Source organism: Amblyomma mixtum, chromosome 4 (genome assembly GCF_055824585.1).
Source record: "Amblyomma mixtum isolate Tamu chromosome 4, ASM5582458v1, whole genome shotgun sequence".
Classification (NCBI taxonomy): Eukaryota; Metazoa; Arthropoda; class Arachnida; order Ixodida; family Ixodidae; genus Amblyomma; species Amblyomma mixtum.
Genome location: NC_143015.1, coordinates 24,112,474 through 24,130,029, shown reverse-complemented (window position 1 = coordinate 24,130,029; position 17,556 = coordinate 24,112,474). Strand labels below are relative to the sequence as shown.

Sequence of the window (17,556 nt, the reverse complement as noted above, 5' to 3'; positions counted from 1 at the left end):
CGCTGCCGCCGCCCACGTAGGCTGTTTATGGTTTACGGTGGTTTAACGTCCATAGTGAAGGGCTCCGGACATTTCGACAACCTGGGGTTCTTTAACGTGCACTGGCATCGCACAGTACACGGGTCTCTAGAATTTCGCCTGCATCAAAAAGTTCCTTTCCTTCTAAAAATGTTTTCGCCTCAATTTCGCCTCCATCAAAAAGTGCCTTTCCTTCTAAAAATTCTTTACCGGTAAGTTGCCAGTGAACGTTTTCGTTCCTGGCGGCACCTGCATTTTGTAACCCTCTCTAAAACATCTCTGCCTGGGCCTCCATTGTACAAGGCCCTGTACAATGGCACTGGGAGAACTATATCGCACAAAGCGCGGTACAGTTTCTTCCGTTTCACAGTCGACAGGAAATCATTTGAAAACTGTGCCAGAGCCACTGTTTGCAACTTGTTTTTTTATCAGCAGGCTCTGGTACGTAATGCAGGTGTTGCACTGTTCAAGGTTAAACATTCAAAAGCTACACAGGATTTTCGCCGTCTTCATCTGGTCGTCTGAATGGGAGCGCTGCAGCCGGACAAACTTATTCGGACGGGTACAGGACGGAGGGTTGGGACTGGGCCATTTGTTTTTGCGGCAGCTGGTCACTCGTTTTTTGTTTTTGCGGGACACAAGAGACCCGTTTGTGCGCACCATATTGTCACGTTGTAGTGACGGCAGTCCAGCGGTCAGTAGGACACCAACAAGACTTGGAAACGAAGCTCTTTATTTGGGCTAACTTGCGCCCGCAAAATAACTGAATCACTCGGCGGCGGCTTAAGCAACAAGCGTGCTTGTCAGTCGTCGAACTACGAATGCCTGCTGCTCGTGGCATCGTTCAATTTAAAGCCGGCTAGGAAACTTCCGAGATAACAGGTCGAGATCATCTAGAGTAATCTAGAAACACGTAGGCGAAGCTGTTCATGGCTGCGAACAATCGAGATTAGTCCGGTCGCTTCTCGCGTCAGCAACAAAAATGATAACACCCCTTTTCTGCGGCCTTGCGCGAACGAACGGACGCTACAATGATTCGTGGCAATATGCCAGGTTTGGCTGCGGCTCATGCTGCCGAAGTACGTTGTCTCTTTTACTGAGGTTTACTTCAGGATCAACGGCTTTTACCGCGAAATTGCAGTGAGAGTGAGATTCCTTTCCGCCATGCCAGCTCGGTGGTTTGGACTGAACAAAGGTGCGTCTATGAATACGGTCTTTTCGTTCACTCCTATCTTCGTCCCTTCCCTTACGGTGAGGCTCAGGTATCCACCGAGATATTTGAGACAGACACATTTCCTTTCCTCAAAAACCAATTTAACGACGAGCAAGGGGTAGAGCCGAACGGGTGATGGCGTTCTGTGGACTCCCTGGCAGCATTGCAAGACGCTGTCGCGTTCCACTCTTAGAGGCGAAGCTTCACATCTTAACCACACATCAGTGACACTAACAGCAGCACCGCGCCTAAGGCTGTCGCCTCACCGCCCTTTAGGTGAACAAAGCGCCCCCTGAATTGTTGGGTGCAGACCTAGATGTTCCATAAAAGCTGCACTTATCTCCCAGTATCCAGCGACCTAAGCACCCATTGCCAGTTTCCTTTATCACATATGGCCCCTGGTGACTCAGTCCCAGTTGCTCTGGGACTAGGTATACTAGCCAGTATCGACGAGCAGGGCCAGAAAAAGACAAATGCAAAAAATCCTTTTTATTTTAAAGAAAACGCTGGTGCAAGTCCTGACATACTGCAAGAGGCAGTCACTAGAGGCGCAACGCTGACAGTGCAATTCAGAATTTTGCAGCCCTCCAATCTCCGTGGGTAACTTATGAAGGCATGCTGATGTCCTCCTCCATCCCAATCTCCGAGGGTCGCACATGAAGACATGCTGATGTCGGGCCCATCTGATCGGCGTTCATGTCTTCCTACAGCTCACATTATTGTAGTCGCGAGACCGATGACGGGTTGTCTATGAGTGACCTGATCACGTTGCATACCTTGACAGCCATCCCTAAGCTCATGCCCATGGTATCTACCAGGTAATCTTCGTCAAGCAGAGACAGACCTTCATTGCCGGTTAGCTGTTCACGGAATTCTTCGGCACATCCTCCGCAGCTTGGAAGTTTCTCGATGTAGGCAACAGCCTCCTCAACCGTCCAGCCACTCGGCTTCTCGGCAGCGAGCAAAGCTAGATGCTCCAGCAGGTTTTCCACTTTTTTGGGGTCAGCCATGTTCCCCTCAGAATTGGAGTCGGCAGAAATGTTGTCCGGGATCACTGGCGTGGTAAGGTTCCCGAAGACAGAGAGCTCCTGCGTAGAGTAAATACGCCGAGTCTAGATCTAGAGCTCCACATTCATGCAACAGCAGTGGCAGCCATTATGGCAACACATCTGAGTAGCCAAATTATAGTGCCAGTATATTGTAAGCCCTCTGGCCAAATATTACCATGCAGACTAAATATAGGGACTACTCAATAACGTTCTCCGAATTATAGTGTCAGCATAATCTAAGCACTATGACAAAATATTTCTGCGCAGACAAAATACTGCGCTTACTGACCGGCGTCTGAGCACGCGATCACGTGACCTAGCTAGTACGGTGATAGCAGCATTGCAAGGCTTTTAGATCACATGACGCTCAAATGGGCAGGAAAATATTTTAATTATACTTAAGCGGGAACCGCGCCAGAAAAGTTTTCACTGGGTAGGAGCGGAGAATTAATCTTTGCACAGGCACATGATGGCTGCGTGACCATTTTTGTCCCTGCCCCTCGCGTCCCCTTGGCGCCGTCGCTGAATTTCAATGCTTGTTGAGCCTCGTTTTGAGCAAGCATCGCAGAGGTTAACTAACACAACTTCCTTTCCGCGTTTTGCCACCATTCTTCCTTTGACACACTTGCAGCGACTGTATCCATTGCCCCCCCGCCCCCCAAGTACTGACTCCAGTGTAGGACTCACCGGCCTCGTCCGCGCCGATGGAGCAGTGGCTTCGTAACTGGGACGATGTGGAACGTAGTCAAGCTCTTGAACCGCATAAGCAGCGTGCGAAAATTCCACGGAATCCATGCTCTCCACTTCCAGGCGAGGATCCCCTACGAAGCCTGAGGGACGCGCTTCTGAGCCTTGTCGGGTTGTGTGCCCGTCGATAACAGCCGCCGCAACTCCATCGAGCGGACTAACTAGCTCGTCGGGTTGGTTAAGAAGCAATGGGGACAAAGCAGACACCTCTTGCTGCTGCTGACCATCCTGCCCAGTGCCCTCGACAGTTCCATCAGCGTCCATGGCAGCGTGATGTACCGTTCTGCCGCTACTCGTCAGAACTGTCCTTGACAGCGACCTCTTAGATCACTGGTAGGATAATATGATGTATGACTGGCAATCGCTCACGATCGGCCCTTAAAGTAGAACGAACTAAACCATCACCAGGGTGATGATGATGATGATGACGATGTCCTCAGGCTGAATGGCAGGGTACGTTTCTACTGCATGGCACGCGCAATGTGTGTAGTTTTCGTTTTCCTCTTAGCAGCCAGGACCAAACGTTCTGTTAACAACAATGGCACTTATGTGAGCGCTTAGCGCAATAAACCCGATCATGAGTCCCATCATTGTTCTCTTAGTGGGTATACGCCTAGTCCAGGCAATCGAACCAAATCAAACATCACAACTGGGTCAGAAGTGGCCTTTTAGCTTCTGTGATTGTCAAGCGATCGCTGCAGGCACTTGGCAGTACAGTCTCTCCACGCTACTGGTGAACGAAGCGGCGGCGTTGAAGTCAGCTGCACTTGCCAACTCTTGAACGCGTTGCCGAGTTTGTCTGCAATTCGAGTTGCCTTAGGGCTGCATACCTGGTGCATCAAAGCACAAAAATATTCACAGTTTTTTTTATTTACGCAACCAGTGGTGATTTAGGTAAAGAAATTCAGGGGGGCGCTTTGTTGACCTAAATGCGGTGAGGCGAAAGCCTTAAGCGCGGTGTTGCTGCTTTTGTCACTGCCAGAGAGTCCACGGAACGCCATCGCCCGTTCGGCTCTACCCTTGCTTGTCGGTAAATTGGTTTTTGGGGAAAGGAAATGCATCTGTCCCGCATATCTCGGTGGACACCTGACGCTCGCCGTAAGAGAAGGAAGATGGGAATGAACAAAGACACCGCATTCACTAGACGGGCCTTCGTTCGTTCCAAACGATCGAGCTGGCATAGCGGAGTGGTTAGCGTGCTCATCTCGCACTCCGGAGACCGTGGTTCGATTCCCCAACTCGACCAATTTTCTAGTCAGTTTCATTTCTTTATTATTGCGAAAGCAATACCACTCGCACTTTCAAGCCTTCGCGTGACCCGGCCGCAGTTACGTTCGACCTTTAGTGGAGTGAATATGGGCGACCAACTCGCTCCTTCAGATAGCCCGGCTGCAGTTACGCCGCGCGCTCAGAAGTTCATAAACCGCTTCTGCGGTTCCGCGAAATCCTAATTCATTATTGCGACAGCCACTGTCTCTACCCGGCACCTGCCAAGGGGCTGAGTAAGGCGGATGAGCGAACTCTGCGGCGCCTGCAGACAGGAACTCTTCTCTCTCCTGCCATAGCAAAACACTTCGATCCGAACACAGATGGGCGCTGCCCGCACTGTGGAGAGATCTGCGATATCTTTCACATGGTGTGGGCATGTACTCAGAATCCTCACCTTCCCCCTTCCCCCACCCCCACCCGAGAGGCATGGGAGACTGCCCTCCTCAACTGCTCCACACTGGAGTCCCAAAGGGCTCTAGTAAAGCGGGCGCGAGACGGGGCCTCGTCGTGCGGTGTCCCGGACTAAGGATACCGACCATGCAGCAGGGTTTTTTGACCCTCGAACTCTCTTTGATTAAAGTTTTTCGCCACCACCACCGCGCCGCGCACCTGTGGCGCTACTGCCGCTGTGACGTCATACCAGCTGAAAAATATGTTTTATTTCTCTGAGTCGCAACAACATCAAAAACAAAAACATAAAAAAATACCGAAAAAGCTTTGAGTCGTCGCGCAGCGGCGGTCGGTAGCCACGTGTGACCTGTAGACGCGGCGCACTGCGTTCCTTCAGTTGGAGGCGCTGCGCTTTTGCTTTCGCAACCTACCAGGTTTAACGAAAGCTGGGCCCCCGCCATTTTTTTTTTACTTGGAGGATCATAAACCATCCCTTTAATTGGTGGCATGACTGCTAGCCAAAGTCCAATTTGCCCCATTTGAAATTCGCGCATTGTTACGTCACGACCATTTCAACCAATTGAAAAGCGTGGCATTTCTGCCGACAACTCCTGCTTAAAACGATGTTCAGTTCAGTTCAGTTCAGTTTTATTCCTTAAAGGCCCCCTTTTCAGGGGGTGTTACATAAGGGGTGGGAATACACTTGAAAATGTGAAAAAAAACAGCAATGATTAACATTGAAGATGATTTGTTACACGTGCTTGAAAAACAGATGGCGAAGCGATGCCGAGGCATTAAAGGCTTCCGCCTTAAAATTCGACCACCGCGGCAGGAATGGAACCAGCGTCTTTCGGGCCAGCAGCCGAGCACCATTGCAGCTGAGCCACCGCGGTGTCCTCACCTATGAAGGACGGGAAGAAGTGGGAGTGAAACAAGAATGAGAAAGAGGGGCCGTAATGAAGGAAGCGAAAATTCTATTTGAGAGGAAAGGCAATTGCGCTGTAACTGTCTCGCATATCTCGGTGGACACCCGTCATCCGGTTGTCGAAGAAGGACGGAAGTGGGAGGGAAAGAAGAAGCAGAAAGAGGGGCCGTAATGAAGAAAACGAATTTGAGGGAAAGAAATCGCGCAGTAACTCAATCCACGTCCAGGGACGAAGATGAAGAAGGAACGCCCAGCGAAACGCACCGGCGAAAGACTTATTCTTCTAGTTATTTCCCCTCTCATGAACCGGATCAGCGGATCCAAATCCAGAACTGCTCCCTACGCTATTCTTACTCATGCCAGTTGCCAATTTTTCGATAGATTAAGGCAACGATATCGAGCAAGACATGTATGTACAATTACAGACAACTTATTATGGCGAAAGTCTTTAATGCCTTGTCGTTGTCGACAGAAGGTTGTCAGCAGAGGTGTCACGCTTTTCACGGGTGTCCACCGAGATAGAAGAATACGCGAACACGCTAGCCCGCGCAAACTGGGCAACCTTTTGTAACCATCTCAAGGGTACATTAAGCACAAAACCCACGTGGTCCCTCCTAAGCGCTCTCTTAGATCCAACAACCACTAAATCTCAGACACAAGTAAACACACAACGTCTAATACAACTAGAGCTCCAAAAAGGCACCGACATAATTGGGCAACTACGGGACACTTATATACCCACACCCCTTCAGTCAGCAGATCCACCCAATCTACCTCCACCTAAACCAGAACTTGATGCCGACATCACCTTAAACTAAGTCCGCCGAGCACTCTTCAGTATTCGCCGCTCTACGGCGCTGGGGCCGGATGGCATAACGTACAAGGCACTACTCAATCTGGACGAAGTTTCCCTCCAGGAACTCACGGAGCTCTTTAATAACCACTGGCAAGCTGGGACGCTCCCATCAGCCTGGACCCATGCCAGCATGCGATTTATACCCAAACCTCACCCTTCCAAATTTGCGCCCCATCTCCTTAACCAGCTGAGTCGACAAGCTCTTCGAGCATGTCATTCTCAATCGCCTGCACCGTTTGTAGAAACAACAGGCTTTATCTCCGACGTTCAATTCGGCTTCCGCCCAAACATCTCGGCGCAAGACGTACTTCTTGCCCTTAAAGAGTCCCTCTTTTGCACCAAGCGCCGTACAGCCAGTACGCGAGCCATATACTGGCCCTGGATACTTATAAGGCTTTCGACACCATAAGCCATGACCATATCGTCATGACATTAGCCACCACGGGATGCGGCACCCGGATATGGCAATATGGTGAATACAAGGGGGGGTACTGCGCACAAAAAGACAAGGACAAGAAGATAACACAACAAGCGCAGACTCGCGACTAACTTTATTTGAAAACACGATACTCCTTTTATAGTTTCAAACTGTCACATCACACACATGTGGAAACCAAAAACCTTTCTTCATTCTGATACAGTTTGATAGACGGGTCACTTACGCAGTCTTTATCCTTCAGTTTGATACAGAACGCCTCCGCCAACTCAATATGGCAATATGGCAATATGGCAATATATTCGGGCCTTCCTTCAGGGACGCACGGCAGAACTCCACCTTGGGGATATTGCCTCCCTGCCTAACCGGGGTACCCCACAAGGGGCGGTTCTGTCACCTTTACTTTCTAACATTGCCCTAGCGCCACTGGCAAAGGCCCTCCCAGATGAAAATATGAAGTGGGATTGAAAATGGTCCCACTTGTTTTCAAGTGGTGCCACTTGAAAGCAAGTGGTTTTTACAAGTGGGACCACTTCCTTTCAAGTGGTGCCACTTAAACAAGTGGTTTTTACAAGTGGGACCACTAGACTGCAAGCGGCCACAGCTGGGCATCAAGTGGAACCATGATCCATGTGAACATTTGCATATTAGACAAACAAGGCAGAACCATAATCCGACTCTTAAAACAAGAGCTGTCAGCAGCTTAACCTAATAAATTGTATTCATTATTTGCTCAATCACTGAGGTCGAAATTATATGAAATAACTGCGCTCAACTGGCAAGCGCCACTGGCCCCAGTATGAGAGTCTCACAAGCAGGGTATATATGTATGGAAGCAAAAGAGTGTTGTGTGGATGTGTACACATGAGTCGATGTTATTAGTGTCTGACTGTATCTCCTTCTTCAGTGTGATGTGTTTGTGCATGTGTCTTGATTTCCATGACAGTATATGCAATTCTCAGTATCAGTTCTCCTGTGAAAATGTTGGCACCATGCAGGCTCAGCACTGCCCTCCAGTCCTCACAAATCAGTTTTCCTTTTGCACCTTAATAATATGCAAAGGCACAATTGGAACCAATTTCAAAACCCAGTTGGAACCATCTAAAATATCAAATTTCATGGTTCTAATTAAAATTTCAAACTTTTTTATTAGTCCTGTTTGTCAAGTGGTCCCACTTGCTCAAGTTGTCCCACTTTTCCAAGTGGTCCCTGTCCAATAACCCACTTCAAGTGGTCCCACTTGCGAAATTTCCACGTGGGCTTGCTGTTATCCCAGGGCTCCACACAGCCATATACGCAGATGATATAACCCTCTGGACAACGGGAGGATCCTTTGGAACAGCCCAGGGTATCAATCTGCCATAGATATCACCACCACTCATTTAGCAAACACAGGCCTCCGTTGCTCTCCAAATAAATCAGAACTCCTGCAGCTGAAGCCCCTCCCGAGTGACCTCCAGATTGAACTGAACATGTACGGGAATCCAGTGCGTATTGTGCCTCAGGTGAAGATTCTCGGCCTTCTCATTAACACACTCGATAGAACCGCCACCCTTCAGCTCTTGCAAAGACAGACCAAACAGGTCGCTGCACTTATCAGGCGGGTGGCAGCACGCAATCATGGGCTGTCTGAACGCGAGACCCTCAATATGACAAATGCACTAATCATTAGCCGCATTACATGCCATCTCCCATACCACATACTCACTCAGCGGCACACACAACAGGCAGACATCCTAATATGCACGGCTGTCACCTCCGCCCTACGTCTTCCACTGACGGTTAACACGAAACACCTCCTGGCCACTGGTACCCACAATACAGTGATCGTATCAATAGAGGCTCAACGCACCAACCAATTAGTCCGCCTGAGTCGCACAGAAACAGGTCAACGCCTACTTTTGTTCATTCCAAACCATCGAGCTGGCATGGAGGAGTGTTTAGCGTGCTCGTCTCGCACTCTGGAGACCCTGGTTCGAATTCCCAACTCGACCAATTTCGTACTTGGTTTTATTTATTTATTTATTTCACTCTTTAATTGGTTGCATGGTTACTAGCCGAAGTACAATTAGCCCTGTTTGAAATTGGCGCACTGGACGTCCCTTCAATTTCGACCAATTGAAAAGTGTGACATTTCTGTCGACAACTCCTGCTTACAACAATGAGGCATTAAATGCTTCCGCCTTAATATGGTCCCTCCATGGTCCCCAGGCAGCCCAGACACCTCTGTTTGCTCTGGTGATTGTCGTACACCCTGGCTCTTATTGCTAATTTGAGCCCAGAGAGCCCAGTCGTCCTCTGTTTTCCTTGGTGATCTCAGAGGTGGGGCTCATTTTTTCAGTTCCCTGTGCTCTTAGCAGTGACAGCAAAAATTTAAATTTCTTCTGGCTGCACTTGGTCTCTGAACATAGTGGGCCCGAGGCCCGAATGGCACTTCCTTTGAAATTACAGAAAATGACCTCATCACTAGCGCCACCTGGGAAGTGTTGCACTGTCGCTTTTCTTTGTCTCGACGCTCTTGAGCCTGCCTGGAGGCCACCGCGAAGTTCGATGCGAGCATGGACGCAGGTGTGCGGCGGTGCGATCGGTACGATAACCAATATTGAAGTGAGTTGCGCGCGACAGTTCACACGGAGCGTGTAACCGGCATCACTTGTAAGCTGTGAAAACGTTTAGGATGACTTGGACCACGGTGGGGCTTAATTTCTCCATTCTGCTGCACACCGCCCGTTCCGACACCAGCGTTCGACTTGCGAACCTGCCGTGAGTACTTTTGTCCTCGTCCCTCTACTCATCGTAATGCTGTGAGATGAATTTAGAAGAAATAATGCAGCGTATTACTTTCGAAAAAGTGAGCTTTTCGCAGTTTGGAGGTCTCGTATGTTGCAGTAGGCAAGTGCGCAGCTGGCTTACCGGTGCTCTTGTGACTTTCGTCGCATGCGGTCGCGCAGCGCGATATTGCTGATTTACAAATGTACTTCGTAATTGTTGTGCACTTTTATAGCTTGAGCAGGAGCATGCCATCAGTGCCGTCGATTACGTTTGGATGTGGTTTGCTTTGTGGGGGTTTAACGTTCCAGTGCGACTCGGGCTGTGAGGGACGCCGTATTAAATGGAACGCTCCGGAAAATTTCGACGACCTGGGGTGCTCTAACGTGAACTGATATCGCACAGTACACGGATTTGTAGCGTCTCGCCTCCATCGGAATGTGACCGCTGAGGCCGGGATTGATCCCGTGATTACGTTTTTATCCGACCCACCTGCAGAAGTGTTATGCAGCCAAACTATCTCAACTTTATGGTCGAGGCAGCGGTATTAGAAACTATTTAGTTCACGGACGCTGCAAGTGGATGGGACGAAACGGAGCACCTCTCAGGGTGGGCCTACGACCCAGTGGTGCAATGGTGAGGATTCAGCTTAGCTGATTGCACTGTGCACGGGCGTGAAGGCCCGTAAACACGCAGTTAAAACGCTTGGTCCTTGCGTGCGCGGTATGAAAATGCGTCAAGGAAACGTTACCATCCGTGCTTGCCTTCGTCCTTGAGCGATCGCTCGTTAATCTGCATGTACTTGTGTACTTTATGAAGAGCCACTGGCAGTTCAAATCTACGAGGTGTCCTGGATTAACCTTGTGTGTGGCGCTGAATTCCCTTCTATGACTGCTGATGCCATCTGTTTGGTGCAGTGAATGAGCATGTGAGTTTGTTTTCCCAGGGAGTTGGTACACTGCACAATTGCCAAACATGTGACTTCCGTCTTCTACCGTAACATCACTTACACTTCCCCAACTGGCAGTAGTTTCTGTTCACAGGACCAGTTATGTTTCACATAAATCAAAGCACCTCAGCCCTTTTTGTCTTCTCGGCATAGACTGTGTTGCTGGAAATTATAATTTTGATATATGCTGTGCTACCGCTGCATTTGTTTCTGTTGAGGTAATAAAGTCCAGTGCACAGACGTTTTTCCAAACATATCTTAAGAAAATCCCAGACAGTTGTTCCTTATCCATAATATCTAATGTTGGCTAAGTTGTCCTCAGTCTCTATTTAGATTACACTTTCCCTTGTCTTTTAACAGAAGTTCCCTTCTCGAGCCCATGCAAATTTGTTGACTTTCTCTCCAGCAAACTTTTTTTTACATCCATAGCAGCTTTTTCTTATGAGGTGCTAGGTTCTCTTGTTTAAGGTTCACTCTTTTCTTGATCCATGTGCCGCAAATTTGTGAGGTAGAAAATCTAAGTATCGGAGTCATTGACCCTTCATTACATGTGTCTGTTTCCCGTCTCTGTGGGCTACGTGGTTCCGCAGGCCAAGTCTTCTGGCTAGGAATTGTGTCGCATCATTCAGATCTATTTATTATTTTTTTTCTCGTATTCCATGTACTTCAGCATTTCTTCTTCAGTAGTAGCCCGGTACCTTTGCTTTTATTTGGCAGATTTCAGACCATTGCGCCTCTAATTGTGCAACCACCCATTCCTCGTGGTTGTACAACCAGCTGAGGGAGGTAAAACCAGAGCTGCTGTTCAGCCACAGTGTTTGCGGATTAACATCAGTTTACTGTTTGCTTTGTTCCCGCAGGTGGGAGAGAAATCAAAAACATAAACAATGTTGCACGTAGCCCCATCGTAGATCACATAGTGAAACACCAGAAACTGCAAAAGTGTTGTTGATGACGAAGATGACAACAATGCCTGCGAGCCATTGTACAACGAGTGCGTTGTGATAGGTAGGAACCGCGATTCACTGACAATGAGAGAAGCCAACAGCCACAGAAACCAAGGCGCACAGGGGATTTTTAAAATTTTTTATTTATTTATTTTGTGGTGCTGATCAATTTAGAATATTACTGAACATGTTATCGCTTAAAGTAATTGATTAGAAAAGCAGAAGAAAAAACAACCACATGCCGCCGGTGGGATCCGAACCCACAACCTCCGAATTACGCGTCCGGTGCTCTACCTCTGAGCTACGGCGACAGCTGTCAAATATTCTACTTTCGGGGGTATTTATGTTTACAAGTAACCTAACCTTGAGAGTGTTCATCAGCGCCACCCACGTTCATAAGCGGCGGACGTAGAACGTCCTGATTTACCGCATGTGTGACGTAGAACGTCATCGAACGGAGAGGGTGGCAGCTGTGTGAGAACCCTCTTATGCTTCCTATGGCGTCAAGGCTGCCAGAATCGAGGCCCTCGCTAGGCAATTAAGCAAACAAGGGAAGGGGAATGAGGGGCTCGTTATAAATATGAGAGAAGCCAACAGCCACAGTAACCAAGGGGCACAGGAGATTTTTTTAATTTTTTATTTATTTATTTTGTGGTGCTGATCAATTTAGAATATTACTGAATATGTTATCGCTTAAAGTAATTGATTAGAAAAGCAGAAGAAAAAACAACCACATGCCGCCGGTGGGATCCGAACCCACGACCTCCGAATTACGCGTCCGGTGCTCTACATCTGAGCTACGGTGACAGCTGTCAAATCTTCTACTTTCGGGGCAGTTCTGGCCCCGAACTCCCCCGGTTCTGGCAGCCTTGACGCCATAGGAAGCATAAGAGGGTTCTCACACAGCTGCCACCCTCTCCGTTCGATGACGTTCTACGTCACACATGCGGTAAATAAGGACGTTGTACGTCCGCCGCTTATGAACGTGGGTGGCGCTGATGAACACTCTCAAGGTTAGGTTACTTGTAAACATAAATACCCCCGAAAGTAGAAGATTTGACAGCTGTCGCCGTAGCTCAGTGGTAGAGCACCGGACGCGTAATTCGGAGGTCGTGGGTTCGGATCCCTCCGGCGGCATGTGGTTGTTTTTTCTTCTGCTTTTCTAATCAATTACTTTAAGCGATAACATATTCAGTAATATTCTAAATTGATCAGCACCACAAAATAAATAAATAAAAATTAAAAAATCCCCTGTGCCCCTTGGTTTCTGTGGCTGTTGGCTTCTCTCATATTTATAACGAGCCCCTCATCCCCTTCCCTTGTTTGCTTAATTGCTTAGCGAGGGCCTCGGTTCTGGCAGCCTTGACGCCATAGGAAGCATAAGAGGGTTCTCACGCAGCTGCCACCCTCTCCGTTCGATGACGTTCTACGTCACACATGCGGTAAATCAGGACGTTCTACATCCGCCGCTTATGAACGTGGGTGGCGCTGATGAACACTCTCAAGGTTAGGTTACTTGTAAACATAAATACCCCCGAAAGTAGAAGATTTGACAGCTGTCGCCGTAGCTCAGAGGTAGAGCACCGGACGCGTAATTCGGAGGTCGTGGGTTCGGATCCCACCGGCGGCATGTGGTTGTTTTTTCTTCTGCTTTTCTAATCAATTACTTTAAACGACAACATATTCAGTAATATTCTAAATTGATCAGCACCACAAAATAAATAAATAAAAAATTAAAAAAATCCCCTGTGCCCCTTGGTTTCTGTGGCTGTTGGCTTCTCTCATATTTATAACGAGCCCCTCATTCCCCTTCCCTTGTTTGCTTGATTCACTGACAAGAGAGATTATAGAAGCACACATGATAGCAAGGCTCCCGGAAGAATGTATAAGCGCACCATCTGTATTGCTGTCAGAAAAAGGAAACCGCTACCTCGAATGCCAATGTTAACACGTGTGTGCTTTATTCTGAGTTGTTTTTATTTTTCGAATTTTGTGTTTCCGCTGCATGACTTGTGTCCATTTTTGGCTGCCAGTTATGTACTTATTCCGGGTGGCAGCTAATAAAGATATCAGTTGTGAGTCAGTGCTGTGTTGTGCCCCTGCCTGTGTCCTTCTTCTTGTCCGTTTGTTACGCTGTAGTCATGGGATATCGGAATGAACAGAACGGTGACGTAACTCCATGAGATATGCTCGTGCACGCTTCCTAATATGGTGTCCTGTTTGCCCGTGCAGTTTTGTCTGGCTCGGCTTTTTCGAGAGAAAAGCCACAAGGAACCGGTCTTCACACCCACGGTGACAGGCCATCTGGGCGAGCGAGCTGGTATGTGCTAGCCGTTTTATCACTCTGTCGCAAGTCACTAGTGTGGTGCAACTTTGCACGTAGGTTCTCCATGCTCTCAGAGGAGCACGTGTCTTTCGCTGGATAGTGGTCATTCTCACATGACTACGTTGAAGCATGAAAGCTATACTAGCTAGTTGCTCCTATTGTGAAGTTAACCTATACGTAAGCTTGCGCTGGTAAGCATGGAATAAAACTCATTCAATGCCTCAGGAAACAACGAGCTGCGCATTAGTTGCCTTTCTTTTATGTCCTTTCTTCGTTTTCTTCGTTTCTGAAGTTTTGATGCAATAACATTAAAGGGACTGACCACAAGTTTCATGAGATTATGTCGGAAATGTAAAGATTGTGCCCCATATTGTAAGGATTGAGAACTGCAGTGTCAGAAAAACGAGGATTTGTAAATTTAATGCGGCATTGAAAACCTTGTAAAAAGCCTTCTTGCAGTGAAACCTGCCATTAGTGTATCGCTTATACTCCGTCTCACAAGCTGTTTGCAGCACTACGAAAGGTACAGCTCTCTCGTCCAATCAGGATGGTGCGCACTACATTAGTGTGTTCCTACGCGCCTGTGGTTCGATCCACCTGATGTCCAGGTGGCTTCTTTCTACCTATAGCAGGTGGCGCTTGATGTCTTTTTATTCTTTTTTTGGTTTGTTTTTGGACAGGCGGACGCCCGTTCCAAAGGGACTAGCCCCACTTTTTTCTTTTTTGTCGCAACCTGTTCTCATCAGTTCCTCTGTTGTCGCGTCGCAGTAAATTTCAGTAATCGTGTCATGTGCATATAAATTTATTTACTCCAGCGTGCCGAGGCAGCCGAGTGTCGATGGTGGCGAAATGCAAAACAAGCCCATGTGCCGCGCGAGAGGCAACGCACGTTAAACGGCCCGCGTTCAACAACACTCGGCCCGCGTTCAACGTCTCCGTTGTCCACTTGTAAAGCGTTCGCTCACTCACCTGCGTGAGTTTTGCCGTCCTCTTGATGAGCGCATTTGTACTCCAACTGCCCCCGCACTCGACGCGAAGCGCTTCAAGAACATTTAAAGCCACCTGCTTCGCCTGCTTGGGGAAACAGCGCACTGTCGGTGTAGAGCACACAGGAGACACAACGACCGACGCCATGTTGGAAAGTGGCGACACATCACTACCTCGCAGCAGGCCTCCGCAGAGCTGTGTCCGTACGGGCTTTGTCTGGTAATTTCACCAGTGATTGAAACACTCCTTACCATTTAAATATACCTGTCCAAATCATGTTTTTAGTTGCAATGCTTATTGTTTTGATTAATAGTCATACACTCCTCAAACATTCGAGGGACTATTTTCTGCGTTTCTGCAGCCCTGATTGGACGAGAGAGCTCTACCTTCCGTAGTGCTGCAAACATCTTGTGAGACGAAGTATAGTTGTTTAAGTGCACAGTGTTTTTTTCTTTAAGGAGTGTTCATGACATTTTATTGTAATTACCTCTCGAAGCGACACTCCCTTCACATCATCTGCCATGCACTTTTAGCTTTTGTATCTAGATGGCGCCACAGTGTATCGAATTTCTTGGATGGTGCGGCAACCACAGTCTACGAAAACTTTTCTCGACGAGGCATACATCACTTTACTGTAAGAACATTGGGTGCGGCAACTAAAATGGACGCTACGCTATCTAAAAATATTTTATTACTGTTTGGCCAGTGAGATTTACATTAGTTTTTGGTGCAGCACTTTTGCCGACATGCAGTCGCCCTTACGTATGCTGATCATGGTTTTCCAGCATTGGGATACATTAAAATGGGTGCATGCTTTGATTAAAAGATTTTGGTAAAAATTTTATACAGCATTTCTAACAATAGTGTTGCGAAATTCAGCACCTTAGTCGGCAAGCTTTCCACTGTGCGGGGAAAAAATTGGGTCCTTAAATTTTAGCGTTCGGTGCTTTTGGCACATTTGCTCTCGTTCAGATGTTGAATTTCGTTACTGCATTGTAATGTTTATTTTTAATTCCGCATTAAGGGCAGTTTGTAGTACCTGTATCAATATATTTCCGCATTCTGATGACACAGGTGCTTCTTTCACTGCAACTGGAGTTTTCATAAGCTATGAATCGTCATAAAACAAAGTACATGTGTTGTCGTTACTGGCTGTTCCTGCAAGCAAAGTGCAGTGTTTCGCGGAAGTTTTTTGTGTGCAGATCCCTGAGGCTAGCCTACTGCACTGTTTCCTTCGATGCGATAATTACGAATTCCTTACTGGCGTTTTTTTTCTTTTTATTATTATTAATTTTCAAAAGCAGTACACAAACAGTTGGTTGGGCCCCTTATTAGCCTTTAGTGCTAGTAATGGGTCAGCTGCAGCGTGAAAAATGACGAGCACAAAGGAAGAAACACCTACGACAGGGACAAACGCTGCACTCACAACTGATTTTATTTCGCCAGCAATGGGAAATATAAAGGTTCCGGCGCTGATGCGCGCGCAGGGAAGTACACGTGCCACCATCAACAAAAAAAACATTATCACACCCCGTGAGACACATTGTGTGGCAGAGAAAAGGTCACATTCTGCTTTATACAAGTGAACAGAAGTATCGCTTACGCAAAAATCGCCCCTTTTGTTTATATGGTAAGCTTCCAGTAGTTCACATGCAGTTTGATCTTTGCTTTTGCCTAGAATCCTTGCACCTTCAAAATGCAGCGAACAATCCTGGCAAGACCTGCAATGTTTTACCAAGTTAGCATCTTCATCATTCTCTAAATTTCTTTCGTGCTCCCTCAATCGATCGTTGACACATGTGCCAGACTGGCCGACATAGGCTTTTCCGCATGACTGTGGAATTTCATATACCACTCCTGACTGGCTCTGTACATGGGGCTTGGTACGCTTTTTCCCACATCCAACTTTAGTAGCCCCCTTACCGGAGATAGGAGGGCATAGTCAGCCAAGCTTTTTCGGAGCCGAAAAAACGAGCGGCACCCCAAACCTGTTCGCTACTTTCTTCAAGTTATGCGAGACTGTCTGCAGGTAGGGGACAACTTGCGGACGCACAGTGCGCTCAACTTCCCTCGAACTTCTTGAACTGGTACAGCAGGTGGAAGCCCCGTACTTGCGTCCTTTGTCGAGCAGACCGCGTATGTTCTGGGGCAATTCTACCCCACCTAACACCGTGAGGTTTCCACTGGCTTGTACCTTCCTCTGTGTAGTCTGATGAAGATGTAAACTTGGTAAAACATTGCAGGTCTTGCCAGGATTGTTCGCCACATTTTGACGGTGCAAGGATTCTAGGCAAAAGCAAAGATCAAGCTGCACGTGAACTACTAGAAGCTTACCATATAAAGAAAAGGGGCGATTTAGCGTAAGCGATACTTCTCTTCACTTGTATAAAGCAGAATGTGACCTTTTCTCTGCCACACGATAAGATAAGTCTCACGGTGTGATAATGTTTTTTTTTGTTGATGGTGGCACGTGTACTTTCCTGCGCGTGCATTCACGGCGGAACCTTTATATTTCCCATTGCTGGCGAAATAAAATCAGTTGTGAGTAAGCAGCGTTTGTCCGTGTCGTAGGTGTTTCTTCCTTTGTGCTCGTCATTTTGTACGCTGCAGTTCTGTGGAAGCAAAATAATGTTCGTAGAACTTATCATGACAGGACACAATCGTAGCACACTTCA

General features: G+C 47.6%; 1 protein-coding gene and 1 long non-coding RNA gene across 2 annotated transcripts in view; one reads left to right on the top strand and one right to left on the bottom strand.

The window, feature by feature from the left end:
* Positions 1-3,341, bottom strand: part of LOC149345902 (uncharacterized) — a 41,572-nt gene extending 38,231 nt beyond the window's left edge. Inside the window, exons 1-2 of the mRNA XM_089586270.1 lie at positions 2,968-3,341; positions 2,076-2,319 (exon numbers count right to left, since the gene is read on the bottom strand). Coding sequence (XP_089442396.1) covers positions 2,076-2,319; positions 2,968-3,291 — 568 coding nt within the window. The 5' untranslated portion in view covers positions 3,292-3,341. The remainder of the gene's footprint in view (positions 1-2,075; positions 2,320-2,967) is intronic.
* A 6,104-nt stretch (positions 3,342-9,445) lies between these two features.
* Positions 9,446-17,556, top strand: part of LOC149345898 (uncharacterized) — a 93,853-nt gene continuing 85,742 nt past the window's right edge. Inside the window, exons 1-2 of the long non-coding RNA XR_016292350.1 lie at positions 9,446-9,666; positions 13,801-13,888. This is a non-coding gene — a long non-coding RNA (uncharacterized LOC149345898). The remainder of the gene's footprint in view (positions 9,667-13,800; positions 13,889-17,556) is intronic.